A 26,785-nucleotide genomic window follows, 5' to 3' on the forward strand; every position below is an offset into this window, starting at 1 on the left:
CATTTACTTAGCACCTGCCAGCACCCAGCACGTACAGTGGTGGGTGAGGCAGAAGCGTCTCTGCCCTCGTGGTGCTCGCATTCCAGAAGGGGAGACAAACAAGGAAAAGGCCAGGTAGCGGTAAGAGACGCGCAGAGAGCTAAAACAGGGCGGCGTGGCAGTGCGCGACTGGGTGGCTACCTGAGACTGGGCGAGCCATGGAAAGATCTGAGGGAGGAGTATTCTGGCAGCCCACGGAAGGGCCCTGGGGCAGGAACACAGCTGGCATGCGTGAGGAACAGCAAGAAGGCCGTGTGGCTGGAGCGGCAGGGACAGATGGGAGCATGGTAGTCAGAGAGGCGGTAAGGGCAGCCACGAACACACTGTGGCAGACTGTGCTCAGGAGTGTGGCTTTCCTTCTCAGAGCACCTGGAAGCCTCTGGAGGGGGCGGGGAGTGTGCAAGCAGGGGGTTGAAGTGATCGGTTTAGGTTTTGTGAAGACCCCTCCCTCCGCCGTGTGGAGAACGAACTTGGGGCTGGAGAGGGCGAGGCAACGGCAGGGATGGTTGGAAGGTCACCGCAGAGGAGTCTGGTGAGGGGTGACAGATGCCAGGACAAGGGGGCAGAGGTGAGAAATAGTGCCGAAGGGGAGAGACGGGCAGAGGGGAAGACACGATTTGGAGGTAAAAATAAACAAGATTTACTAATGGGTTGGACCGGAGGTGTGGCACACAGAATAATACCCCCTGCGCCCCAGAGATGACTGTGCCCTAATTGCTGGGACCTGTGAGTATGTCACCTTACATGGCAAAAGGGACTCTGCAGATGGGATTAAGTTAATGACCTTGAGACGGTATTACTCCGGATTACCTCGGGGGCACCACCGAGTCCTTGGAAGAGGGAAGTAGGCGGCTCAGAGGAGGAGATGGTGGTGAAAACAGGTCTAGTCACAGAGGAAGCTAACTCCTGGCTCTAAAGATGGAGGCGGGGCCACGAGGCAGGGAATGTGGGCAGTCGCAGAGGCCAGGAAGGCAAAAGCATGGATCCTTCCCGAGAGCCTCCAGAAGGAACTCAGCCCCTCTGACACTTGAGGTTAGCCTAAATGAGACCCATTTCCAACCTGTGGCCTCCAGAACAGTCAGAGAACACAGCTGCATTGTTTCAAGCCAGTAAATGTGTAATAATCGGTGACGGCAGCAATAGGAAACGGATGCACGAGGGATGAGGAATGGACGGGGATGAAAGATAAATTCTTTAATCTCAGGTATGACACTGCACAGTGGAGTAGACAGTGGTACCGTTTTGCCGTTTACTGTAGGGGAGGAGGAATAAGACCAAGAGTTCTGCTTCGACAGACTTAAATAACATTCGATATCCAAGTAGAGACATCAAATCGGTGGATGGAGGTCGGCGTCAAAGCTGGAGAGAGTGAGTGAGCGAAAGGACCAGGTTAAAGAAACCAGGACGGCCTGTTACAAAAACGGAGATGAGAAGTTTCCAGAAAGAGGGAGTGGCCAAGCGGGTTAAAGGCAGCTGGAATAGGGAAGAAAATAAGAGCACAAACGTAACCACTGGATTTGGCAACAGGGAGGCAACATCGGAGGGTGACCTTGACCGGAAGAGCAGCGGGATGGGCAGGGACACAAGCTCCGTGGAGAGGGCCGAGGAGACAAAGGTTCCTCGAAGAGGCTTTGCTGAGACAGAGCAGAGAGGCAGGCAGTGAGGAGACAGAGACGTGGGACTGAGGAAGGTTTTTACAGGAGAGTCTTGGGTATCTATGAACCCTCAAGGGCATGATCCAGGAAACAGAGAGAGACAGAGAATTGATCCAGAGGCGAGGAGAAATGCCAGAAGCCGTGAAGTCCTGAGGAGGCTCCAACAGGGCGATTGTGAGCAAAGGTGAAGGGGGTGCAGGCCTTGAAAGGAACTGGAGCCTCCACGCAGTGACAGGAGGGAAAGTGGACACAGATTCGGTGGTGGGAAACAAGGGGGTTTCCTAACCGCTCTATTTCCTCGCTAAAATATGAGGCAACGTCATGAGGTAGGAGAGGATGCCATCCAGATAAAAGGCCTAAGAAGGGAAAAGAGTGCGTGAGAGCAGGAATACAAACATGCCAGAAGCGTGGCAGTGCCTCCGAGGTCACTTGTCGTCAAGTGCAAATGACGCGCAAGGTTCCTCCCGCAAAATGCAGCACGCAGGGGCAGGCCGGGAGCTGGGCTTTACCAGGGTAGGGCCACGCAGCAGGGCAGAGAAGAGAAGGTCATGTCACCCGGCCCCTCAAAACCCTCCGGGAGCTCCCCTTTCACCCGAAGTCAAAGCCAAAATCCCTGTACCTTACCACCTTGGCTCTGACCTCTGCCCTGTCACTCTCCCCTTCACACCCTGTCTCCAAGGCACACAGTAGGTATTCTTTAAATATTTCTGAAAGGAATGAGTCAATCTCTAGTCTCCCCTTCACGGACAGGACCTAATCAGGTACCTCAGCCCCCCTCAGGCGTGCCTGGCATGTAGCTGGGATATGATTGTTGACCGAGACCCCGGCCTTCCCATTTCCACCTCAGGGCTGCCTCTGTTCCCCCTCCGCCATCTTTGCTTAAACTATGACCCGGTTCAGAGGACCTGGCCATTTGGATCTTGACTGAAAGGCAAAGATGCCATAAGTCAAAGATTAAGGAGCTCAGAGAAGTTGGCAGAAAGCTATATTCTGGGAAACTCTTGGTAGTTAGAGTCCAGGCTTCAAGCCAAAGCCTTCTGCCCGTGTTCACGTACAATGCAGAAGCTGGAGGGACAGGATGAGAGAGTAAAATGTGGGAACAGAAGACAATATTTCCACTGCGCTGGCAGAATAGATAAGTATACTGGTTTAACACACACACGCTCATACACACGTACATGCACACACACACACACACACACACACACACACACACACACACACTTCCCTAGAAAAACCTAGTCTAAGAAGAGAAAAGGTAACTTGAAAGTCATGATCTTGGAGTTGGTTTGGCCTGTCCCCAGGGCTCAGCAGGGCAGGAAATGACTCTAACAGGGCAGGGGGATGTTATCAGGCCAACCCAGAAGGCTTGGAAAGGGCTCGCTCAGGAAGCTGGCCCCACACAGACAAGTTAAATGCATACCTACACAGAGCCGGCAAGCATCTCTTGAAGATTCAAAGCTCTAATCCTGTCCCTGCCCTCAAAGACTACAGTGTGGGACCATCAAGCCCAGGCACAGTGGGGTGGAAAGACCACCAGGGACACTCAGAAGACAGGTGAGGTAGGATTTCTCCAAGTGAGAGTCCAGGCAGAAGGAGACGCCAAAACTGGTGTGTGCGGCGGGGCAGAGGTAGGAAGGAGGCTGCCCCGGGCCGTGGGGCAGCTGCAAGGGGCCTGAGGGACCCACCTTCCCAGGCCTCCAGGCCCAAGACTCAGTGGAGAGCGGACTCTCTTGGCCTGGCGGGCCAGAGAAAGGAAAGGCATTTACTGCAGGTCCCTGTGCTCGACATGCCCAGCAATATCACCTCACCGACTCAACACCCCTTACTTGAGAAAACATACTGCTTCTTCTTGGACTCAGAACCTGCAAGGGCCGGAGAAGGCAGTTACTCAAGGCAGGCAGGCCTCACAGCAAAGGGGCTGAACCAGCCCACAGGTGAGGAGACTGGAGAGACAAGGAGAGGCAGCAGGGAGCCCTGGCCACTCAGCAAGTGTCAACCCTACAGTTGCACAGGAGACACAGGAAGAGAAGGTCATGGGCGTTCAGTCAGCCTGAACAGCAGTCCATCAGCCAGAACTTACCCAGAGCCCCAGGCAGGCGGGGCCATCCAGTCACCTGAGGGACGATACCAAGAGTCTTAGCCTCTCAGGTCGACACTCCCTCCCCAGGACCTCCTCAGCCCTCGTCCTCTCCCACTCCCACTCCCAGCACTGAGCATGTGTGCTACACTAGAGCACAGGGTGGGCCTAATGACCACGGCACCCCAGGCCCTCAGGCAGCGGCTGGCACCCAGCACGCACTCAGCAGGTGTTTGAGGAGGAAATGAATCCGAGTTAACTCCTCAAGGGCAGCGGCCAAGGTGTTCACTGAACAACTAACTGAGTACCTACTGTGTGTCAGACGTGTTGCTGGTGCTTGAGATATAGCAGAGAACAAAAGAGCGAAACAGCCCTGCCCTCATGGGGCTGACAGCCCAGCGGCCACATTCGTTGTTGCGTCCCCAGTACACATCATGACACCCCCACCTCCTATCCCGGCTCATTAAAGTGCAGGATGGAAGGCTGCAAGGGCTGGGGAGTCTGTCAGACCTGGCGTGAGGCCCCAGGTCCACACTGACTAGTTCGGGGACCCAGCTAACAGCGACTGCCGTTCAGCTTTGGGCCTCAGCCACAAGTCAGTACAACAGGACCCCACCCCAACCCCTCCTGCACGGCTCTGTTATCACTGCTGTCATTGTCACCCCACCTGCTTCCTCCTCCCTGTAAAGGGCTGAGTATCTGGACCTTTCTAACCTCCTTCCACGCACAGTACTCCTGATTCAGGCAGGCTGCTGCAGATGACTGCTGGTGCCTGAAACTGCATTATCTCTTTTACTCCTCAAAACAACCTTTGAGCTGAAGAGGGAGGCTCGGGGAAGCTGAGTAACTGACCCAAGGCCGGACAAGCAGCGTCAGAGTCGGGATCTGAACCCAGGTCTAACAGGACAAAGCCCTGCTTCGCACCAGGTTCCTTTCCTCTTTGCTAAAAACCGCTCCATCTGCTTAACAGGGGATCTATGGGCCTGCTTGCCCAGGCCTGGGGGGTTCCCAGGACACAGGATTTTCAGTTCTGAAAACCCAGAAAGCGTCAGGCCAACTGGGACATGTTGGTCACCCTAAAGCCACAGCCCTCCCCAAGATCCTCCTCCTGGCACTCTGCCAGGCCCCTCCCACTGTCGTCTCAGCGCACCCTGCCCTCAGCCCCCCAGTAACCCAGCGGCACCCTGAAGCCTCGTAACGCGGTCATTGCTCTCCTCAGGCTGCAGGCGGGGCACGCTGTCCCCACCACTTGGACAACCGTGTCTAAAATCTGGTCCTGGAGCTTGCTGTGCTCCAACCACCTATGCTCGTCAACAATCGTGCTTCCTGAACCCCAACCCCACTATGGCTTCCTGAAGCGGAATTCGGGCCCAGCGTGGGAATCTGAGTTGCTAAGCAGCCCCCAGGCGACTCAGCTGCCCAGAGATTACGTGACTACCCTGAGCTGGAAGCTCCTCGTGGCTGGTGACCCCCTCACTCTATTTCTTCAGGTGCAGTCCCCACGCATAGGAGGTGCTCATTAAATGCTAAGGATTATGGTTGAGAGCAGGGCTTCCAGACCCGCTTGATCACACAACCCACCTAAGGCTCTATTTAAAAATGCGCACGTCGGGGCACCTGAGTGGCTCAGCCAGTTAAGCGACTGACTTCGGCTCAGGTCACGATCTCATGGTTTGTGGGTTTGAGCCCCATGTCAGGCTCTGGGCTGACAGCTCAGAGCCTGGAGCCTGCTTCGGATTCTGTGTCTCCCTGTCTCTCTCTCTGCCCCTCCCTTACTTGTGCTCTGTCTCTCTCTCTCAAAAATAAATAAACATTAAAAAAAAAATGCAGATGTCCAGCCCCCACCTTGGACCAAGGGAAATCACCACCCCACCGGAGAGGCCTGGGAATCCATGATGTCCAGGCTCCCTTAGTTCAGTGCTACTCAGAATGGGTGGACGGACCAGCAGCACTGGCATCACCCCGGAGCCCTGCCCCAGACCCGCTGCATCATCAGAATCACTAGGGATGCGGCCCAACAAGCCTACTTGGTGATTCTTTGATCTGACAAGTTTAGAAAACAATTGGTTGGTATAAAGAAAAATGGAACTAGAGTGAGAAGAGGGTTAGAAACCAGTTCGATGAACATCTCCAAACGTCGGTCCACTTATCCCCGAATGAGAATTACGACCCCCGACCCCATTCCTCACGCGGTCATTGTGATGCCCAGAGCACGGCACACGGCAAAAGCTCAAGAAATGCTTGTTCGTTCCCTACTCGCACCGTTTTAACACCCAGGGAGTCAGGAAAACTAAGGCTTCAGAGAATCAAGTGAGGTGCACAAGGTCACTCAGAGGGCAAACGCATGCAGATTCTGACTCCAGGTCTAGCCAGCGTCCAAAAGGACCACAAAACGTCTGCTCCGCCTTGCTCTGGCACGTCCCCCTCCACCGCACTTGACGAGCAGGGGCAGACACACAGGGGCTGTGGCCACACACACTGCTAGGTTTCCTGTGGCTTGTGACTGCCCTCTCTACGTTACATGGCATTCATCTGACCCAGCTGCCAAATGCCTGCTCCTTCTTGTCTTGGTAGTTGATGGAGAGGGTTTTGAGAGGTGTCGGAAAACCTTTTCCCTTCTCTTGGCTTCTCAGATGGGAAACACTGGCTTTCACAGAACGCCCTGCAACCCTGCGCCACCCGCCAAGCATGAGGTCACCCAGCGGGGCAGGAATCTACCCAAGTGAGGTCAACGTGCATCAGAAGCGGAGGCCGTTCCCGATGGCGTGCCCGGTGCAAAGCTGGCGGGGCAGCTGGGGGTGCCCCGAGTGAGCCAGGAGGTGTACCTGCTGGAGGGCCTTGGGCGGCAAGTAAGGAGCGAACCCAAGTCAGTGTGACTTCAACAACAAGACGTTTATGACCCCACATACAAGCAAGTCCAGAGAAGAGGACCTCCCGTCGCCTGTTCCAATCGCTCAGAGGCCTCCGCTCGCAAAAGTCCGGGCCCAGTTGGCCGCACAGCACGCCAAGCGGGCTGACAGTTCATCCCAGCAGAACCACAGCCCTCGGTCCCCTAGAAGCTGAACGCCTGGGTGAGGAGACAAGACATGTGCCAAGACAGCCCACACGGGGGAGGAGAAACAGCCCTGGACTGGGGGATGGGAGATCGTAAACCCACCACCGTGGGCTATTTATATTCTATGTGTCCCTTTGCAGTGACTGCTCGTGTGTTTTGATACAGAAAGAGTGACATGTTTTATTATCAAGTGCTGCCCCGGACCCATTGAGAGGGTCACATACTGGCCAGCATATGGAAAATTTCCAGTATTTCTGGAAAATTCTACATTCTTAAACACAGCTGGCACCAAGGGTTTCAGAAAAGGGATGCTGAATGTGTATCACCCCTTCCCATGCGGGGTTTCACAAGGGGAAATAACGCTCTTAGTTAGGAAGGAGCACAGCCTCACTTCGAACCAAGCAACTGAACCGGTAAGCCAGAGCTCTGACCCACTCTGCTCTTTTCTGCCACTCGCCAGCTGGTGGCTTTGCAGGAGACACCTCTGTGAGCCTGTTTTCTCACCTGTAAAATGGAGAGCCAAAGACTAGATCGATGGCTTTCAAATATGTTTTTAAAAGCACATTAGCTCTTCTTTCAAAGGAAACTTTAGGGAAATGTATCACTGCTCCGTTGTGTGAGGCCCGCGCACCTGGCCCCCAGGCCCCTAAAGGGTGTTCCCAGAGGGGTTCCTCAACCACGCGGTTTGAAAACTGCTACACAATGGGATCTCTCAGGACCCATCTGGTCCTAACACTGTATGGTTATTTTCTCTGAAGCAAATCCTTTTCTGTGAAGGGAGGACAGCTGGGAGGAACTTGAACCAGACCTTGACAGACGGGTAGGCTTCTGACTGCAGAGAGGACTTCAGAGCAATAGCGTGAGCATGGGGGCAAAGACAGTGAGCAAAGTGAGTGTGAGGGTCCAATAGGCCAAACCAGCCATGGCGGGGGGGGGGGTGGGGGGTGGGGAGGATGCAGAGGAGACAGGGATGGGGGTGAACTCAGGGAGGACACACTGGAAAGGCTGGCTTACCAAGCAGATCAACGTCAGGAATCCTCAGAGCCTGAAATCCCTCCAAGTCGGAGGCCAGGGAGAAGCTGAGCAGTCCCAGCCCCACTGTGTGCAGCCACAAGGTCATGGTCCTTCTGCCCTCTCACAGCAACCATGAGCCTGAGCCCCGGTGCTTATCTCAGAGCTATCAACATATTATTGTCAAATAAGTGAACCTTTGAATCCAAAAATCAGGACGTATGGTCTGCCACAAAGGTGCGTCCTTCAGAGGACAGACAACAGGACAGAGTACGTGAAAGCAGGATGGACGCCCTAGGAAGGCCGAGATGAAGTGTCATCAAGGTCTGACTCGTGTCCTTCCCCACTGTCCGGGAACAGTCTGACGTCCTGGGAACCTCCAAAGAAGCCATTGCAAACCACAGTGACACCTTCCCACCCCACAGCAGACTATCAGTTAAACCTCAGCCTTATTTCCAAAGAAGCCCCTGGTCCAGCAAGAAAGGCTCCAGAGGCCTGAGACCAGGGAGTTGTCCAGGAACTCAGCCCAGCTCCAGAGTGGAAAGCCACGGTGCTGAAGGCACCAATGCCATGGGGAATATCAGTTATTGGCAAATGCAAGAACTTCACTCCCACTCAATGGTCTGCATACATTTTGAACCAAACTTTGCGCCAGAAATATTCTTTGTTTCAGGCACCATTTCCCTACCTGCCCATCACCAAGAGGTACTTAAAGGGTCTCAAAATCACACTTAATCAGAACGGTGATGATCCCTTAAAGGAGAAACCACCATTTGGGGCCGAATTGTTGTAAGTGAGCTCAGTAACTGAGCTCACCTAAGATTAGCAGACAGGGAAAGGAAGGAAAAACAGACACTGCTTCAGAAAGGGGGTGGCTGTCTGTTGGGGCTGGCACAGGCTCCAAAATGCCTCTTTCTGTGCCTGAAATACGCGAGAGTCTCCACCGGGCACAAGCTCAAGTGTGTCATTTCTAGGCCTCCCATTCTTCTTCCCAGCCAGGTGATATCCAGGACATGGCCTGCCTTGTCCAGGGTTATACTGCGTCAGGTGGAGAGAGTCAACAGTGGTGTTTTGCATGTAGCAAGCTTTGCCTTTCTCACCCCATTTCTTCCTCACCGCCACCCTAGGGGAGTAGGATTATCAACCATATCACACCGATGAAGAAACACAGCCTCCGAGCGATTAACTAACTGGCTCAGGGTCACCCAGCCAGCTACAGGTAGAGACTGGATGGAAGCCCAGGTGCCAGACCACTGCACTTTGTCACACAGCAGTGAACTCACCATGGGGAGGCTAAAGGGTGACATTCTGGAGACAGAAGGCAGCTGGGACTGTCCTCCTAGGGCCAGGACCGACCTACGAGCCAACAGGGAGCTGATGTGCTGTTCTCCGTCTTTACCCCCTCACCCCCTCAGGCTGCCACCTCAGCTCCAGGCCACCGCACCTCAGAACTCCCTGTACCCACAAATCTCCTGGATACCTTGTTAAGATGCAGATTCTGACCTTGCAGGTCTGGGGTGGGGCCTGAGAGTCCATTCCTCACACGCTCCCACACGATGCCCAAGCTGCTAGTTTGCAGCAAGAATCTAGACTTGAGTCGCATTTTCTCCCACCTCAACCCGCCACCCCCCTTAACTTGTGTGGTCACTGTCCTACTGGAACACACAGGGGCCTGGCATATCACTGCCACGCATTTTGTGTTTTTGAGATGGAGGGGGGCACGAGGCAGAAAATGGACTTCTGGGGTCTGTTTTCAGCTTGGCATTTGCCCTTTTCTTCCTTATCCACCTCTTGGCAAAATGTCTAAACCAATTCATCTCAGAGGAGTCAGGCTGGAGCAGCGTGCTCTGAAAGTGTCTACTATTTCAAGCCCGCAGCCGTGCTCCCGTCCCAGAAGAAGCAAAAGCTGCTGAGTAGGAAGTCCTCTGCAGGCAGGTCTCCTCCACTCGGAAACCTCCCTTGGCTCCCACCTCATTCAGAGAGAAGCCAAAGCCTTAACCGTGACCTCCAAGCCTCAGGTGATCTGGCCCAGCCACCCCTCTGCCCTCATCAGGCCTCTGCCCTTGAGGTCCCCTCCCTGGAACATGCTTGGCCACAGCCTCAGGTCCTATCTCAAATGCTGCCTTCCCGGTGAGGCCCTCCCTGGCCACATATTAGTATCCTCTGTGCCCCCCAACCACCCCTCTCTCAAAGCACTGCTGCCTCTTCCCCTCTTGAGCCCCCTCTGATACCACTTACGACCATCCGGCAACCTGCAAATTTTACTGAGTGATTTTTATTTACATCCCCTTGCCCCTTCCCCACCAGAACGTGGACTTCACAAAGGCAGGGACATTTGTCGCTTTTGTCTGTTTTGTTCACTGGTATATCCCCAGTGCCTAAAGCAGTGAGTAGCAAGTACTCGGTATTTATGGAACGGATGAATGAACGAACAAACGAATGAACGAATGAAGGGCCTACATATTAAGATGTCAGACTCTGCGAGTAGCCCTGGGAGTCATTAGTTCCTGTGATCTCCGTAACAATCCCTGCAAACTCAGTCTTCAGCTCCCCTTCTAAGGTGAGGAGACTGAGGCTCTGCGTGGTTAAGTGATTTGGCCAAGGACATAGAGTCAGGCTCAGGCACTGGTCTGCCTCATTCCAAAGACTGTTCTGTTATGCCTGTGGCTGCCTTCAAAGTGTCTTACTATGAAAAACATGACATTAACTCGCTTTCCTTATTCCAAGCAGCAAATGCTTTAGCCTAAGGATTTTGCCAAATCTGCCAAGAACTTGAGGTCCAGTGCACCCAAAAGGATCTAAGGGGGAGCTGGTGCCCTCAAACCCAGGAGGAAGTCCCACCGCCAGCCAAAGGAAGCCCCCAGCAGCCAAAAGAAGGGAAGGACCCTCCTTCAACATTTCTCTGAACCCTAAAGAAGAACCACAATAATTCTGGTTTTGTTTCATCTCTTTCCTTGCTGTGTATTTTTACGTTCCTGAGCAATCTCTTTGACCTTTTGAAGGCTGGGTGGGTGACCTTTTGCCATCAACTACTGCCACAAGGTAGGTGGGTTCTGGGGCAGAAATCTGCCTCTCACGAGCTTCCCAAAAGCAAACACACACACAGACCCACGGACTGCAGTGCCCCACACAACCCACTCCCCCAAAAGCCCCATAATGACTGAGGCTCAGGCCCCAGGGACCAGTCCCTGAGAAGAAAGCCAAGCCTTGGGAGGCTGTGAAGGTAAGATGGGTCCATACCACCAAAAGCCCATCTATTCCAAAGACCACCATAGTTTGAGTTGCCTCTCCTCCACTCATCACTCTCAATCGCCTTTCCTCATCTGTTTTCTTTAAATCACCTCCCACGGGGGCGCCTGGGTGGCTCAGTTGGTTAGGCGACCGACTTCAGCTCAGGTCATGATCTCGCAGTTTGTGAGTTCGAGCCTGTGTCAGGCTCTGTGCTGATAGCTCAGAGCCTGGAGCCTGCTTCGGATTCTGTGTCTCCCCCTCTCTCTGCCCCTCCCCTGCTCATGCTCTGTGTCTGTCTCTCAATAATAAATAAACGTTAAAAAAAATTAAAAAATAAAATAAATCACCTCTCACTATCTGAAGCTAACCTATGTATTGATTTCTGTATTTGCTATCCTATCTCCTCAGAAAAGTTTAAGTACACGAGGGTAGGAGCTTGGTTAGTGCTGTTCACTTCTGTTCCGTTCCTGGCACAGGTGGGCACGCAAATATCAGCACAATGAGTGAGTAAACAAAGCAGAAAACAAGTAGGTTCTGAAGAAGAGAACCGGGGGGGGGGCTCACAAATGAACCCATTTAACCCTAACATCAACCTGCCCTGAAGGTATTTTATGCCTACCCAGCCAGGAAGTGACAAAGTAGACCCAGGACTGTCCAAACTCCAAGGAAAAAATGAGACCTTGCTGCAGGTAACGAGAGGAGAAGCAGGAGGAGAAGCCGGTGAACCTTAAAGGAAGGGCAAGGTCAAGCTGCCATTGGGGCCCACGGGACCAAACACCATTGTTGTCAAGGGAGAACTTAGAGAAGAGTCAACACTTTCCACCAAGCTGAGCCCAGGTAGGTCTATGCTTCCTCCATGCCCCTGGGGCAGTCATGGTACCCGAGTCCTTTCAGGAAATATCTGCCCAAAGCAGGGTACCACAGTTGAGAGTGTGCAAAACCAAGTTCTTATTTCAAGGCACTAATACCGTAAAAGGCACAGTCATAAACCATTCTTGAAGAAGACACGTGACATCCCTCTCCATTTCTGGGTAGTTTGAGGTTAGAGGGTTGAAAATAGTGTGATGTCTTTTCTTAGAGCAGTGCCATCCATCCATTCATTCATTCATTCATTCATTCATTTGTTCAGCCACCATTTGCTCACAGAGCCTCAGGCTGCCAGAGATGATATAAAACACAAAACCTCTGCCCTCTCACCAGTCCACTGGTGCCCTTGGTTTTTGGCGGGTACTAAAGGACCAGCAAATATTAACGATACTTGCTTCCAAAACAAATAAGGCCACGTGGAGCTGCGCTCTGAAATGGGATTTTGGATGCAATTTTGATTCGATTGGGTACAAGAACCAATTCACTCAACGGGGCCATAGACTAACTCCAAGCACCAGGTTCCTACTCAGTGGCTCCCTTAGGCCCCTTCCTCCTCCGGGCACCGAGCCCCTTGCCCATCCAACCCCATTCCTCCACAACATTCCCACCTCTCTCTACAATATTCTCTCCCTGACTCTCTTGACTCTACTTCCCCAAACCCGACCTCCCTAGGTCCACAGCTTTGACATTCTACTCTCTGAACCCCAGGACACACATCTCCCCTGCCTTCCCCAACCACCCCCGACACACACCCCAAGTCTGAGCTTCTCCCTGGAGCCCCTTGAACGTCATGTGTTTACAAACCCTATTTCCCAGGGGTCTCTGTTCGACACCCCCCTGGGTACAGCATACACGCACACACTGTAATCCCCTGCACGCTGCACGCTGCACGGGCCGGGCCGTGCCCGGGGGAGCACCCTCCCCCATCGCCTCCAACTTCTTACAACCCGAAGGCCGCCCCGGCCCCTGGGACCCCGGTGGAGCAGCCGGCTCCTGGAGCCCCCCCGACGCGCGCACCCCACAGGAGCCCGCCAGCACGCCGGAACTCCGGGACGCCGGGCACGGCCCCCGCCCGCCGGACGCCCCCACCGCGTGACGCCCGGGCTGCCCAGGCCCCGGCCCCGCGCACCTCGCCGGCGCGGCGCCCGCGATCCCGGCCGCGCCCCTGCCCGCGCCCCTACGCGCCTCCCGGGCCCGGCCCGGCCCAGCGGAGAGCGCGGCGCCCCCCCCGCAGCCCAGGCCGGCGCGCCCGGTGCCTACCGTTGGCGATGAGCTTGGCCGACAGCTGCTTGACGAGCTCGGGGATCCGCTCCCACTGGCACTCGGAGCGGCAGCGCTCGATCTCCGTCTCCAGCCGCGAGCCCGCCTTCCTGGTCGCCATCGCGGCCTGGCCGGGCCCGGCCCGCCCGCCCGCAGGCCCCGCAGGCCCCGCCGCCGCCGCCGCCCGGGCGCCCCCGCCGCCGCCTCCCGCTGCCGCCGCGGGCGCGGGCTCCGGCTCCCGGCTCCGCGGCGTAACGGGAGCGCCGGCTGGGGAAGGGGCGGGGAGGCGGGCGGCGGCGGCGGGCGGCGGCGGGGCCCCGGGCGCCGCGAGGAGCGGCCCCTGCCGGCCAGGGCCGGAGCGGCAGCCGGGCGGGGGGCCGGGGCCGGACGCGGCTGGGGGGCGGCGGGAGGCTGAGCGAGGGCGAGGTGCGGCGGCGGAGGCCCGACGGGGGAGGGACGGCGGGAGGGGGGACCTGGAGGGGGGCGGGGGCTGGGGCTGGGGTCGAGACCCGAGGTGGAAGGGGTGGGGGGAGCGGCGGTGGTGCGGGCAGGTGAGGAAGGGCAAGGGTGAGGGGTGTGGGTCTGGCGGGCTGGGGGCCTGGGGACCCGAGGGAGGGAAGAAACTGCAAAGGGGCGGATGGGGATGGGGCCTAAAAGGGCAGCGACCCTGAGGAAGGTCACCCGCCAGACAGGACTAGTGGGCCTGGTGTGAGGGGAGTGTGAGGGGGAGGCCTGCCTGAGCTTGTCCTGCCATCTCAGGTTTCAGTAGATCCCTCTGGGCCAGGGTTGGCCTGTCCCCTCAGGAGGCCCCCCTCTGCCCCTGGCAGCCTTAGCCCCCAGGCAGACGAGGTGGGCGAAGAGTCATCCGTGTCAGGCCGGCACAGCACCTGTCCAGGGGCTCCATAAATGTCTGCTGAGTTGAACTGGGCCTGGCAAGGACTGCTACCAGCTCAGACGCCAGCTGCCTTGCCCCCTGAGGAGTATGCAAAGTCACCAGTGGGGTTTCCTTGCCTTGGCTCTGTGGACTGAGAGCTGGGGGCAGGTGTCCAAGGTGTGCATTCTTTCGGTTATTTGGTAACTATGTAGCGATCACCAGTTCTGTGCTTGGCCCTGGGTTGGGTGCTGGGAATAAATACAGTGGAGAACTAAACAGCCAAGACTTCTGTCTCTCGTAGAGCTTTCATTCCAGCCAGGGGAAGAAATAAGCAAAATACAGTAGTCAGTTAGAAAGTGAAGATGGCTATTTGAAGAGACGAGGGGGCCAAGTGAGAATACAGAGTGGGGGGCAAGGGATGTGAAAGATGTTGCAATTTTCAATGGGATGTTAGCCTTGGCTTCATGGAAGTGACACTTGCCAAGGACTTCAAGAGGGTGAGAGAGAGCCTTGAGGACATCTGTGGGGGAAGAGCATTCTTCGCATGGGAAACAGCAGCGCAAAGGCCCTTGGGGGAGGGGGAGAGAGCATTTGGGGAGTTGGAGGAACAGCAAAGAAACCAGTGTGGCTGGAGTGGAGGGAGGGAGTCAAGAAAAGGCAGGAGGAATTTCAGTTCATGGCGGGCCTTGTGGGTCGTTGTAATGACCTTGGCTCTTACTCTGGTGGAATGGGACGTCCGTGCAGGACTTTTAACAGGAGTGTCACTTTGTGACCTACATTTTAGGTATGTCACTATGGCTGAGAACACTGCCAGTAGTTGGGGAGAGAGATGGCTGGGGATGCCCCAGGGTGATAGCTGTGGCTGAGGTGAGGATGTTGGATGCTGGACAGTGTGACCGAGGCCGGAGCTGACGCTCTGGAGCTCCAGTGCTGAGGAAGCACTGTCCCCAGCAGCGGCACCCCTTCCAGGGACCTCACTCCAGCTTCACATGGGTTTGTCTCCTGTCTCCTCAGCAGCCCTGGGGCTGTTCTTGGGGAGAACAGACATGGCGGACAGCGGTTCACCATGAGGAATCTGAAAGGAGACATTGGACGTTAGGAAAGGAAGGTCAGGAGATAACTTCTGCCGTGACCAGCATAACCTTCAGGCACCCCCAAGGACCTGTGTCGAAGGTGACCTGAAGGGTCTCAGGTGTTGGGGACAAGCCCCAGGAAAGGGACATGTCTTAGCAGAGGACCCTTTAGTGCCTGGTGCCTTCGGTTCTGCCAAGAGGGAACAGGAAGAACAGGAGGAGAAATGTCCACAGGAGATATTTGCCCTCCCCCTCAGACCCTCATATTCTCCTCGAGGCTCTGGCATGGCGATCTGTCTCTCCCGACATTTGCCTGGAATGTTCTGTCCCCTCTGGTCCAGGAGGGAAATTCCTGTGCGTTCTTGGAGCCCCAGGCCATGCTAGGGCTTCTAACAACAAGCTTTGTAGTGACGTTTAAGACTGCCTCAGTGGCCACGCTGGAATGTGAATTATCAGAGTTCCACTTATGCCCCCCTACCTGATGAGTTCCAAGACAAGGCGTATGTCGTCATGAGGGCGGAGTGGAGCCTGGACCCTAACCCAGGAGGTGCCTCCTGGGCAGTGACATTTCACCTCTCCACACCTTACATGCCTCCAGCTCCTCAGCTAGCATACCTATTCAGTAGAGTTGGTGGAGAATTAAATAAGAAAATACAAGCAAAGCACTTTAAAATGGCATTGACACACCATAAGAATGCAAAAAAACGTGAGCTCTCATTCTGTGTCTCTGTACCCCCCTTGGACCCAGCATAGGAACGATGTAGGAGTTTGAGTGAACGAATGAGGCTGGTGATCTTCAAGGTCCGGAATCAGCCTGCAAATGTTTTCCTTTTGGACTTAACAGTATCTGTGACTGTATCTGAGGTTTCCACCTTCACCACAGGCCACCCTGGAAGTAGTGGACACCCAACAGAGTCCTCAAGGTCATTTGCTTGAGCCCTGAGGTTGCTGGGGTGTAGAGACTGGGAGAAGAGCTGACAAACACTGTCAGCCTGACCGGCCAAGGGCAAGAACTTTCTGGCCCCTCATTGTGCAGAGCCCCAGAGAGGGCCCCTCGGTCTGGACTCAGCCCCACATCTGTGATGCTTTGGTCCTCCCCATGGCCCCGGCCGCTCTGGCAGCTGCCATGACAACCCTGGAGACATACAGGAGGTGGCAGGTGGAGAAGTTCCCCAGATTGTTTTCCAGGTAAGTTTACCTGCAGGTGGCACTCGGAAATTCAGGGGTAGGAAGTCATACGTGCTGATGATAATAATTAAGCCAACATCTTTGTTTCCAGGCACTGGTATTACAGGTTTGACAAAGATGTGAAAAATCACAGCTTGTAGGCCAACCCCCGAGGCTGGCGATGCCCAGAAGGAAAGAAGCTAAGTGGAAGATGGCTCAGGAAATATGAGTCCTGGCTAATCCCTAGAGTAAATCTGGCTTGCCGGAGTGGTGAGGGCGGGCTGAAGGCTCAGAGCAAAGGCCGGTACAAACAGGGGCGCCCCTGTGGTCTGGAAACCTCCCATTCCCCTTCCCCCGAAAGCCTGGGTCTCCTTTACAACTAGAATAGCGGGGAGTGTCTCAGTGGCTCAGTGGGGTAAGCGTCTGACTTCAGTTCAGGTTATGATTTCACGGTTGGTGAGTTCGAGCCCCACATCGCCCCACATTGCCCCACATCGCCCCACATCGCCCCACATCGGGCTCTGTGCTGAAAGCTCAGAGCCTGGAGCCTGCTTCCAATCTGTGTCTCCCTCTCTCTGCCCTTCCCCCGCTCGCACTCTGTCTCTCTCTCTCTCTCAAAAATAAACACATTAAAAAAGTTAAAAAAAAAAAAACAACTCTAATAGGGGAAGAGATGAGTGGGGGGTGGGAGTGGGGGGAGAGTGCTTGAGAGAGGTCTGGGCTGGAGTTGGGGGAGCTCCAGGAGACTGAGGAGAAGGCAAGAAGAGGGGCCAGGGGCCTTTGCTCTGCACCTCCCTCAACGTGGAAGGCTCTTCCCCAGATATCCACGTGGTCCCCCTCCCTTCCTTTAGGTCTCTGCACCAAGGTCACCTCCTCAAGGAGGCCTTCCCTGACCACCCCATCCAAACCCACTTCCTGTCATTCCCTTCACTCCTGATCTTTCTACTTCACTGTGGTGTTTTTCTTTTTTCTTCTTGACTTCTAGGTATTAATTCAGTGTTTACTGTCAGTCTCCCCTCACTCAAAGCTCCATGGGTAGGGGTTTTTGTGGGATTTTATCCACGGCTGCCTCCCCAGCGCTGAGAACGGTGCCTGGCACAGAGTAGGTGCTCCGTAGATATGCGGCTGGGCTGGGCTGGGCTGGGCTGGGCCGGTGTAGCCGAGTCCTGAGCATCCCCGGGGACAGGCCCACAGAAGTGGGGATCTGCCTGCTGAAGCAAATGGGTCGCATTTAAGAAAGAGATGGAAATCTACATGGAGCAAATGACAATGACCACAGTGTGCTAACAGAACAGTCACTTCTAACCGTTGACCTCACCAGGCCAGGCAGCAGCCCTGTCATCTGGGCCCTGGACCCCTGGAAGGTGTGAGCCATGAGCAGCCACCCCATGGGCAAGTGGGCACTGTGGCGATGCCCGTGAGGACCCTGGAAAACGTGCCAGAGCCTGCAGGCCTGGGGCTTGAGTAATGACAGGTGCCGTGCCTTTGCGTGGTTTATAATTATGAAATATTTGATTCATACAACCCATATAATCAAGGGGCACCTACGTAGTAAACTAGTAAAATGAATACCAAGGCACCTGCTGACTATCCCAGTGTTAACCATCATCTTGATCTTTGCATTTATTATACCCTGGCTTTGTTTTGTAAGTAGCCTTCTGCTGTCCCTTGTGCCGTGAATGTTACATGTAACCCAATATATGATATTGTTTGGTTTCATGCTTTGTAAACATGGTGTCATGTTCTGTCACTTGCCTTGTTGCTCATTCTCTTCTTGGATTTGTCCTTGGCACAGCCTTGTTGAAGGCCGTGGTTCCTTCTTTTTCCCCGTGTGTAATACTCTGCAGTGTGCCCATGACACCCTGAGTCAGCCACATTATCATACCCGCAGCACCCACACTTTTCTGAACAAGGCTGCTATTTTTTTAAATTTTTTTAAGTTAATTTATTGATTTTAGAGAGAGACAGGGAGAGCGAGTGGGGAGGGGGAGAGAGAGAGAGAGAGAGAGAGAGAGAGAGAGAGAGAGAGAGAGAAAATCCCAAGCAGGCTCTGCACTGTCAGCGAAGAACCTGACACAGGGCTTGAACGCACGAACCAAGAGATCATGACCTGAGCCAAAACCAAGAGTCGGACGCTTAACTGACTGAGCCACCCAGGTGCCCCAGAAAGCTGCTATTCAAAAGTTGCATCAGTGCTGTTGTTTTGAGCAGGGTTTCTGAGGATGACTCAAGATGGCTCCATGCCCCTCCCCTTTGAAGTGCCCTAGGGTCCCCTGAGTTTCTTCCCAAAGGCCACCTGCTGCCTGGAGTCATGGTTCCCACTATAGGGACACACCAGTGGGAATCTTGCTGGGCAGTCCCACTGCAGGCACTGAGGCTGGTGTCTCTATTTTATCATCGGTTGCCATCTGAGAGGGATAGCCAGATAGCCAGGGATAGAAGGCTGGCTGGCTGCTCGAGGAAGGCCTGGGCATGGCATGACCTGCACGTGGACACCATGTTCCCAAGGTGGCCTTCAGCCTTGTAAGTCCAGAAACATGCGGGGGCTCCAGGGCACTCCACCTGCTTCCACTAAAGAAGCTCACTACAGACCACTGTTTATACTCCATGCCAACTTTCGTTGATGATGGAAGCCATTCCCCCAGTACCCCATCCCTGGAGACCCTGTTCCCAGTGTCATGATGCACGCAAAGCTGAAACTTTTGTTAAGAGATTGCTTGGTGAGCAGGATTTGGAACCAGAGTAGGGCAACTCTCAAGAAGGTCATCATTCAGGCCCTGGAAAAGATCGGAGGACTGTGTTGGTCCCATTCTTGAGCCTACCTCTCCAAGGGTGAGAATATCCATATGTCCCAGATCTTTGTCTTCTGCTCAGGATGAAGCTGGACCCGTTCTGTGAATTTCCACTTTCTGTCTCCACCCATGCCTACTTTGCATAGGCTTTGGACACCATAATAACAATCAAGGTGGTTTGGGTTTAAGCCTGTGTGATAGGAATCCCTTATTTTCATGAGTGTTTTTTCACACTCAGAGTTTAGGGGACACTTTCCTGTTACCCTTATACCACCTGTCCTACCTTCTGCCAGAAATAGGCTTAGTGATAAAATACCCAACTGCATGTGTGAATGAACAGCAACATAAAGATCAGAAACTACATGGATGCAGGGGAGAACATTGTACCTGTCACCTAGTCAAGAGTGTGACTAGAATGATTTATAAGCTTCCTGGAAGATCAGACACAGAAGAGAATAAATGGAGTGGTTTGATTTGAATAATGGTTGATTCACACATCAGAAATTTTAAAGGGCCATCAGGAATTTACTAGGTAAGCACAAAGGATCTGGTTGTTCCTGCAGAATTGAATTAGCAAACATTTTCCCTTTAAACACTTTATTAGTAAAAAGAAGCTAACTCTGGGGCGGCTGGGTGGCTCAGTTGGTTAAATGTCCAACTCTGGCTCAAAGTCATGATTTCAGGGCTCATGAGTTCGAGCCCTGCATCAGGCTGTCTCCTATCGGTCCAGAACCCACTTTGGATCTTCTACCTCCCTCTCTCTCTGCCCCTCCCCCCTTTCTCTCTCTCTCATAATTAAACATTAAAAAAAAAAGTTAATTCTCATTCAGGATGAAAGAGCCTCAGAAACACAGAGTCTACTTTTACGAGTGATCTTTCCCTACACAAGGCCACCAGCATGCAAAGTTTCCACAGTTTAATTCAACAAACATTTATTAAGCATCTATTGTGTGCCAGACAATGTTAGGTTCTGAGGATACAAAATTGTATAAAATGTGATGCTATCCTTCAAGGAACTTACAGTCTAATTGGGAAAAGGGACAAAGAAGTGAAAAATAGCTCTGTGGTTGCACTCAGATGAACACCAGGGACTGGGGGAGCCCTTGGGCCACAGAGGGGCTCCAGGAAGTCTGCCTGGAGGAGGTAACCCCTGAGCCAAGCCTTGAAAAATGATTTCGGGTCTGGTCTGATCGTCCAAGTGGAATATGTGTGACACTGAAGCTGGAGTTAGGAGCCCAGGATCTGACTTTCATCTAACTAACTTGCTGTGTGACCTTGTGAAAGTCATATTCCCTCTCTGGGAATCACTGAATTCTCAGGGTAAATGTGGGAGAGAAGATCACTAGCATTCCGCAGTAAGATGGGGCGTGAGAAATTCATCCACTGGAAAGAAAGACAAAACTCTTTAGAATACATGATTAAAATAAATGGGAAATAAATGTGATCGGTCAGGTACTTAGGATCAAAGTGCCAGCTAAACCCCAGTAACACACCAGTGGAAAGTTAGCGCAGAAAACCAGTACTTTGGCAGGTTGAAAAAAACACTTCAGTCTTTCTCAAGAAACGAAGTTTCTTCTGAGGAATCTAAAGAGAAGCCTGCAAAGCCTGCAGCTAGGAACCCAAGCAGCCTTCAATCTAGGGGCCGGGCCCGCGCAGAAACCCGGAGCTCTAATGGAAGGGGCAGGCCCGGCGCGGCGGAGGCAGCCAATGAGAGAGCTTCCCGATGAGGTCATGGAGTTCCTCGGCGCTTCATTGGAGGACCCCCCGCGAGGCTTTGGCGCCGACTGCCCCGCAGGACGGCGGGTAGCAGCCGCAGGCCCGGGAGCCAGGGCTGGGACGGGAGGGCGCGTCCCCAAACTTTGTCCCAGTATTTATTTACGCAGAGCAGCGAGCCACGCGGTGAGTAGGACCCGGTCTCCTCCTGCAGGGAGAAATGAAAATGCCCCCCAAAAGAGCTCTTAACCCACCCAGAGGCTGGATTCCCAGGAACCCTCATTTTTGGTGAAAGTGGAGAGCTTGTTTTGTCTTGTTTCAGTCCCAACATACTGATTAATTAGACACCCAAGGCCAGGAACAAAGACATTTCTGGTGTTTTGAAACATTTTAAAACCATGATCCTCAAACCCTGGTGCACAGAGGGATCCAGAATGCTGGCTATGGAGGCTAGGCCCTACCCCTGACTCTTGTCCTTCTGACTCTGAAACCTGCCGGATAAGGACACTGGCAGGGCCTGAGAGCTGGACTCCACTTTAGGAACCAAAGTATTTAAAACATCATCTGAACTTGTTAGAAATGCAAATATTCAGGCTGCCACCTAGACCTACTGAATCAGAAGCCATCTGTGTGTGTGTGTGTGTGTTTAATTTGCAGAGAGAGAGCACGCGCGTGCACACATGAGTGGGGGAGGGGCAGAGAGAGAGGGAGACACAGACTCCAAAGCAGGCTCCAGGCTCTGAGCTGTCAGCACAGAGTCCGACACGGGGCTGGAACCCACGAGCCACGAGATCATGACCTGAGCCCATTCAGTCGCTTAACCAACTGAGCCACCCAGGTGCCCTGCCATCTGTGTTTTTACAAACCCTGCAGGTGGTTCTGGTGCTCACTAATGTGTGAGAACTGACCTAAGTCCTCGTGACCTTTGAGACTGCTTCAGAACAATGTGGATTCTGTACTCAGAATCCTAGGGCTGGGAAAGGGGCCCCCGGTCCAGTCCCCTGTGGGGGAGGTAAATTTGGAGTGCTTGCCCTGTTCTCACCATGGACTTCTGGAGCCTGTTTCGGCTCCTAGCAGCTGCCGTGGTTTGGGCTACAGGAAATTGGACCAGAGATGCACGTGTGACCAGGGCTTTCCTGGATCGAGGCAGTCCCTGTGAGTGGCTGGACCAAGCGTGAACTTGGTACCCACGGGCAGCCCTGTTCTGCCCTGTGGCCTGGGCAGCAGAGGAAACCAGTCTGCAGAAGGAAGAACAGTGAAGCAGACACATAGGCCCAGAGAGGGGAGGTGGAAAGAGAGTCCATGCTGAGATGCCCTCCAGGCCCTGCACTGCCAGGCCCCTGCCTCCCTCTCAGACTTAATTCAGGCCACTGGCTCTGGCTGATGGACCTCAGGGCACTTTGGTCTTTAAACAAGCATAACCTGGTCCCACCCGAGGTTTGGGGCATGTCGTTCCTCGGCCTAGAACTCTGAACCGTCTTTCCCATGCTGCCTCAGGCTTGACATTCAGGAATGTTCTTTTCTTTTTTGAGGTGGGGGAGGAATGTTCTTAAGTGACCCTTCCTCAGAGAGGGCCACTCTAAAAGGACCCCTCCTGCAGCCAGACTCTATCATATTAGCCTGCTTCCGTGTCTTCCTCGTATGTGACATTTTCAGTACCATCATGGGTATTCATTTGCTTACCAGCTCTCCATAAGCTCCTTGAGAGCCGAGATCCTGGGGGTTTGTTCATCACTGGATCCCAGGGCCTTGAACGTGCCTGGCATGTAGAGTGGTAGCTCAGTAAATGTTAAATGAAGAAGAGATCACTTTCCCAGCCTTCCCAAGGCCCAGCTGCTTCCAGCCCTCAGGCTGCAAGAGACCCTCCCAGTCTGTGTTTCTGACAACACCCCTCCTGGCATCCCGTGTGGATTCCTGATGTTTGCCACTCAAGGACTCCTGAGGGGTTCAGCCTCATTTTACAGACCAGAAAACAAAGGCCCGAGTGACTGGGCCAGGGCTATGTGGCCAGTGAGCGGGACAGTGGGGACAAGAAAACTGTGTTTTCAGGCCACCACCGCTGCATCCCCCAGGCTACTCACCCTCATGATCTTGGGCCACTCCCCACAGCAAAGCAGTCAAGTCAACCTCAGGCTTTTTTTGTTTTTTGTGTTTTGCCTCTTCTTGTAAGCTTTTAATAAATCAGTTTCATTTTCAAAACATTGCCCAGAATAGTCTGTGGCCAGCAGAAAGATGCTGCCAGCACTGTCTACTGTAGGAAGTTATTTTCTGATGAGATCCAGTGGGGTGGATGGTTTGAATGTCTCTGTTGCTGCAGGAGCATGATGAAGGTTGCACGGGTCCTCACCCCACCCAGATTTCTCTTTTTAGCACATAAAGGGATATGAACGAGCAGTTCCACTGCTGGATATTTGTCCAAAGAAAACAAAAACACTAATTTGAAAAGATATCTGCACTCCCATGTTCATTACAGCATTATTTACAGAAGCCAAGAAATGGAGTCAACCTAAGTGTCCACAGACAGATGAATGGATAAAGAAGATGTGATATATATATGTGTGTGTATATATATATGGTGGAATATTACTCAGCCATAAAAAAGAATGAAGTCTTGCCATTTGCCAAAACATAGATAGACCTCGATGGCATTATGCTAATGAAGTAAGTCAGACACAGAAAGACAAGTACTGTATGATTGCCACTTATATGTGGAATCTAAAACAAAACAAAAAAAACCCTCATAGATACAGAAAAGAGATTGGTGGTTATCAGAGGCTGGGGGGCCATGGAGCAAAATGGGTGAAGAGGGTCAAAAGGCACAAATTTCCAGTTATAAAATAAAGGCATGGGGAGGTAAGGTACAACACAGTGACTGTAGTTAATAATACTGTACTGCATATTTGAAATTTGTTGAGAGTAAATCTTAACAGTTCTCATCATAAGAAAAAAAAATTAGCAACTATGTGTGGCAGTGGATGTTAACTAGACTTACTGTGATCACTTCAGAACATACACATGTACACCTGAAACTATATAAGGGTATATGTCAATTATGCCTCAAAAAAATAAATAAAAACCTAAAAGGACATGTTTTTACAGATGTTCTTGTGTTACAGCCTCTGGTTTGCTGCAGTCCAGGGAAGCAGAGCCTTTGGCCCAGAGGGAAAAGAATTTTTTTTAATGTTTATTTATTAGAGAGAGAGAGTGTGTGAGAGAACAAGCAGGGGAGGAGCAGAGAGAGAGGGAGACAGAGAATCTGAAACAGGCTCCAGGCTCGGAGCTGCCAGCACAGAGCCTGATGTGGGGCTTGAACCCACGAGCTGTGAGATCATAACCTGAGCCGAAGTCAGATGCTTAACTGACTGAATCACCCAGGCACCCCTAGAACCAGAGGAAATAGTTTTAACAGCTGTGTGTCGAACATTGTTCTAAGGAGCTTTCCCAAGCAATAGGACCCTTGCACTTGGCCTGGGACCTCAACAAATATGTGTTGAATAGCTGACTCAGCCATGAGTAACTGTTGTCAAACTCAGAGCTCATGCTGGTCAGGAAGGCAGGGAGTAGGAAGAGTGGAGTTGGATGCCCTTGCTCTGGGTATTTATCCAAAGATGAATGGCCATCTGTCATGCCTTGTGGTCACCTGGGATCTTTATCTCCCTCCTGTATTTGGGGAACACCCCACTTGATGAGGCAGATCCCCCCTCCCACCAGGGAACTTGAGAATGCCAGGCACTCACTGTGCCAAACTCCCTTGTGGATGAGGGTGGGTAACAGCTCTGCTGGGCAGACAACCTCTCAGAGCCCGGGGATCGCATCCCAATCTGGTCCAGGTTGTTGTGGCTGCTGTGGGTGGTGTCGGCCCACGCCCAGTAGTGGCGCCATGCCCTCTCCTCTCCAGACCAGTCTTCGGGAGGATTTCTGGCCTCTGTAGAGGGCTGCCCAGCTTCCATCCTGGTCCCTGTCATCCCCGAGATTGTGAGCCATCTGAGGTTAATTCTGTTAATGCAGAAACCAGCCTCCATTGGTTTCTGTGGAGAACAGGACTGAGGGAGGAGGCTTCCAGAAGGAGGGCCAGGCACTAGCAGGGCAAGAAGAGGGTACAGGTGCCCGGGTGGAGGAAGTGGCATTTGAGCAGGGAGAGTACGGCAGCAGTGTTGTCCTTGAGACCAAGTCATGGGTTGAACAGAGAGAAGTGAGTCACATGTGGGTAGGAGCCTCCCCCAGCTCCTCACTTGGGTCACCAAGGGTCACAGGAACGGTGAATGGGCTGGAGGGTTTTCCTGCAAGTCTGGCTTGCTTTCGAAGCCTTTCATTCAAGAATGTCAATTAGACTGCCTCATCCTCATCGTGGGAGGCTTCTCAGGTTTGATTGGGAGGCCTCAGGCTGCATGCCCAGCCTGGGGCCCAAATAGCCAAGTCCTTCCCCTAAGATACTATTTTAACTTGGGGTGAACTTCTCTTATTATTTGTTTTATTTTTGAGAGAGAGAGAGGGGGGGAGAGGAGCAGGGGAGAAGGGCAGAGGGAGAGAGAAAGAACCCCAAGCAGGCTCCATGCTCAGCACAGAGCCCCACATGGGGCTCGATATCACAACCCTGGGATCATGACCCGAGCTGAAATCAAGAGTCTGACTCTCAACTGACTGAGCCACCCAGGCACCCCAGACTTTCCTTTCACAGGGAAAAGCAATGCTTTCAGGGACCTCACCTCCCTAAAATCTCCAGCATAGATCTTGCACCTCTGCCTTTGATGGGAGCAACTAATCCCAGTGGGTTGAGCCCTTGCAACTCTGTGTGCATTAGAACAGGCTCCTGGGGGGCACCCAGGGGGCTCAGTTGGTTAAGCATCAGGTCACGATCTCACGGTTCATGGGTTTGAGTCCCGTGTCGGCTCTGTGCTGACAGCTCAGAGCCTGGAGCCTGCTTCCAATTCTGTGTCTGCCTCTCTCTCTGCCCCTCTCCCATCTGTGCTCTTTCTTTCTCTCTCTCAAAAATAAATAATAAATATTAAAAATATACATATTAATCCTATTAGAATTGACTCCTGGGCCTAAGCCTGGGGGGGTGGAGGTAGGAAGGGTTTGGGGACCCCACTCCTGAGTGGCTGAGGGGTCCCTCTAGTGGGGCTTCGCCCCATGCAGGGAGGCACTGATGTACACGGTGGGGCCAGGGATCAGGTCCTTTCTTGGGAGCAGGGATTCAATGAGCAAGGTGCGGCAGGGGTGCTTAGACATGGGAGAAGAGGAAGAAGAGGAGGAGGGAAAGGTCCCTAAAAGGTCGGAACAGAGTCTGGTGCCCCATAGACTGGCCTCCCTCTCCTGTTCTCATCTCATTCCTAACCCCGGCTTAAACCAACTGCAGCACAGCCCTTCATGCAAGTCCAAGTCCGGATGGATGGACAAGGAGGCAGCTGCCCACACAGGGGACCTCAAGGAGCACAATCTGGAAAGAGCCAAAGCAGGACGTGGCATTCCTATGGCCCTTACCATCCTGAACATCAAGCCAGCATCTGCCACATGCTGCCTTCTACAGGTCATGGGCTCTGTTCGTCAGCTTCTCACAGTGTCCCCGGGCCGGGGGCCTGTGGACACCAGGCACTGCGGGGCCATGGCTTAGCCCTCCGTGCAGCCTCAGGACACCCAACTCAGCAGGTACTCGCCAGTTCACCCATCCATCCAGCGGGGGTGGCTTGGAGAGTCCCCAAAGGAAGGAGCAGGGAAATTACTGCAGAACCATGCCTCCCTCTGCACCAGACTCCTCTCCTTCCCCAAGAGGAAGAGACAGTTAGGATTTCCAGTTCTCTCCTTTGTCATTCTTTCTTACACTAGTGCTTCATTGTGACAGGGGCACACAGTCCCTCTCCTATTAGAGGCATTTGGGTGTGCATTTGCTCTTCTGGGGGACTGTGTCTCTCAGAAAGGCCAGGACGAGGTCTTGGTCACTTCAGCAACCCCCACAGCATCTGGCATG

At 53.3% G+C, this 26,785-nt stretch overlaps 1 protein-coding gene and 1 long non-coding RNA gene across 8 annotated transcripts in view; both read right to left on the bottom strand.

The window, feature by feature from the left end:
• Positions 1 to 13,495, bottom strand: part of TTC7B (tetratricopeptide repeat domain 7B) — a 254,144-nt gene extending 240,649 nt beyond the window's left edge. For 2 of the 7 annotated variants that reach the window (XM_019462020.2, XM_019462018.2), the window contains exon 1: positions 13,199 to 13,495. In XM_019462020.2, the coding sequence (XP_019317565.1) occupies positions 13,199 to 13,319 (121 nt within the window). In that variant the 5' untranslated portion in view covers positions 13,320 to 13,495. The remainder of the gene's footprint in view (positions 1 to 13,198) is intronic. The other 5 variants (XM_019462019.2, XM_019462021.2, XM_019462022.2 and 2 more) reach the window with 3 other exon arrangements.
• Positions 13,496 to 20,910: 7,415 nt separating this feature from the next.
• On the bottom strand, positions 20,911 to 23,284 carry LOC128773046 (uncharacterized). The gene is made up of 3 exons (XR_008417292.1): positions 22,899 to 23,284; positions 22,501 to 22,576; positions 20,911 to 21,025 (listed from the first exon to the last, which is right to left on the bottom strand). It is a non-coding gene; the product is annotated as an uncharacterized LOC128773046 (long non-coding RNA).
• Between the last annotated feature and the right edge of the window lie 3,501 nt (positions 23,285 to 26,785).

The sequence above is a fragment of the Panthera pardus genome, unplaced genomic scaffold (assembly GCF_024362965.1).
Source record: "Panthera pardus isolate Hobbes unplaced genomic scaffold, ASM2436296v1 HiC_scaffold_24, whole genome shotgun sequence".
In the NCBI taxonomy this organism is placed as follows: Eukaryota; Metazoa; Chordata; class Mammalia; order Carnivora; family Felidae; genus Panthera; species Panthera pardus.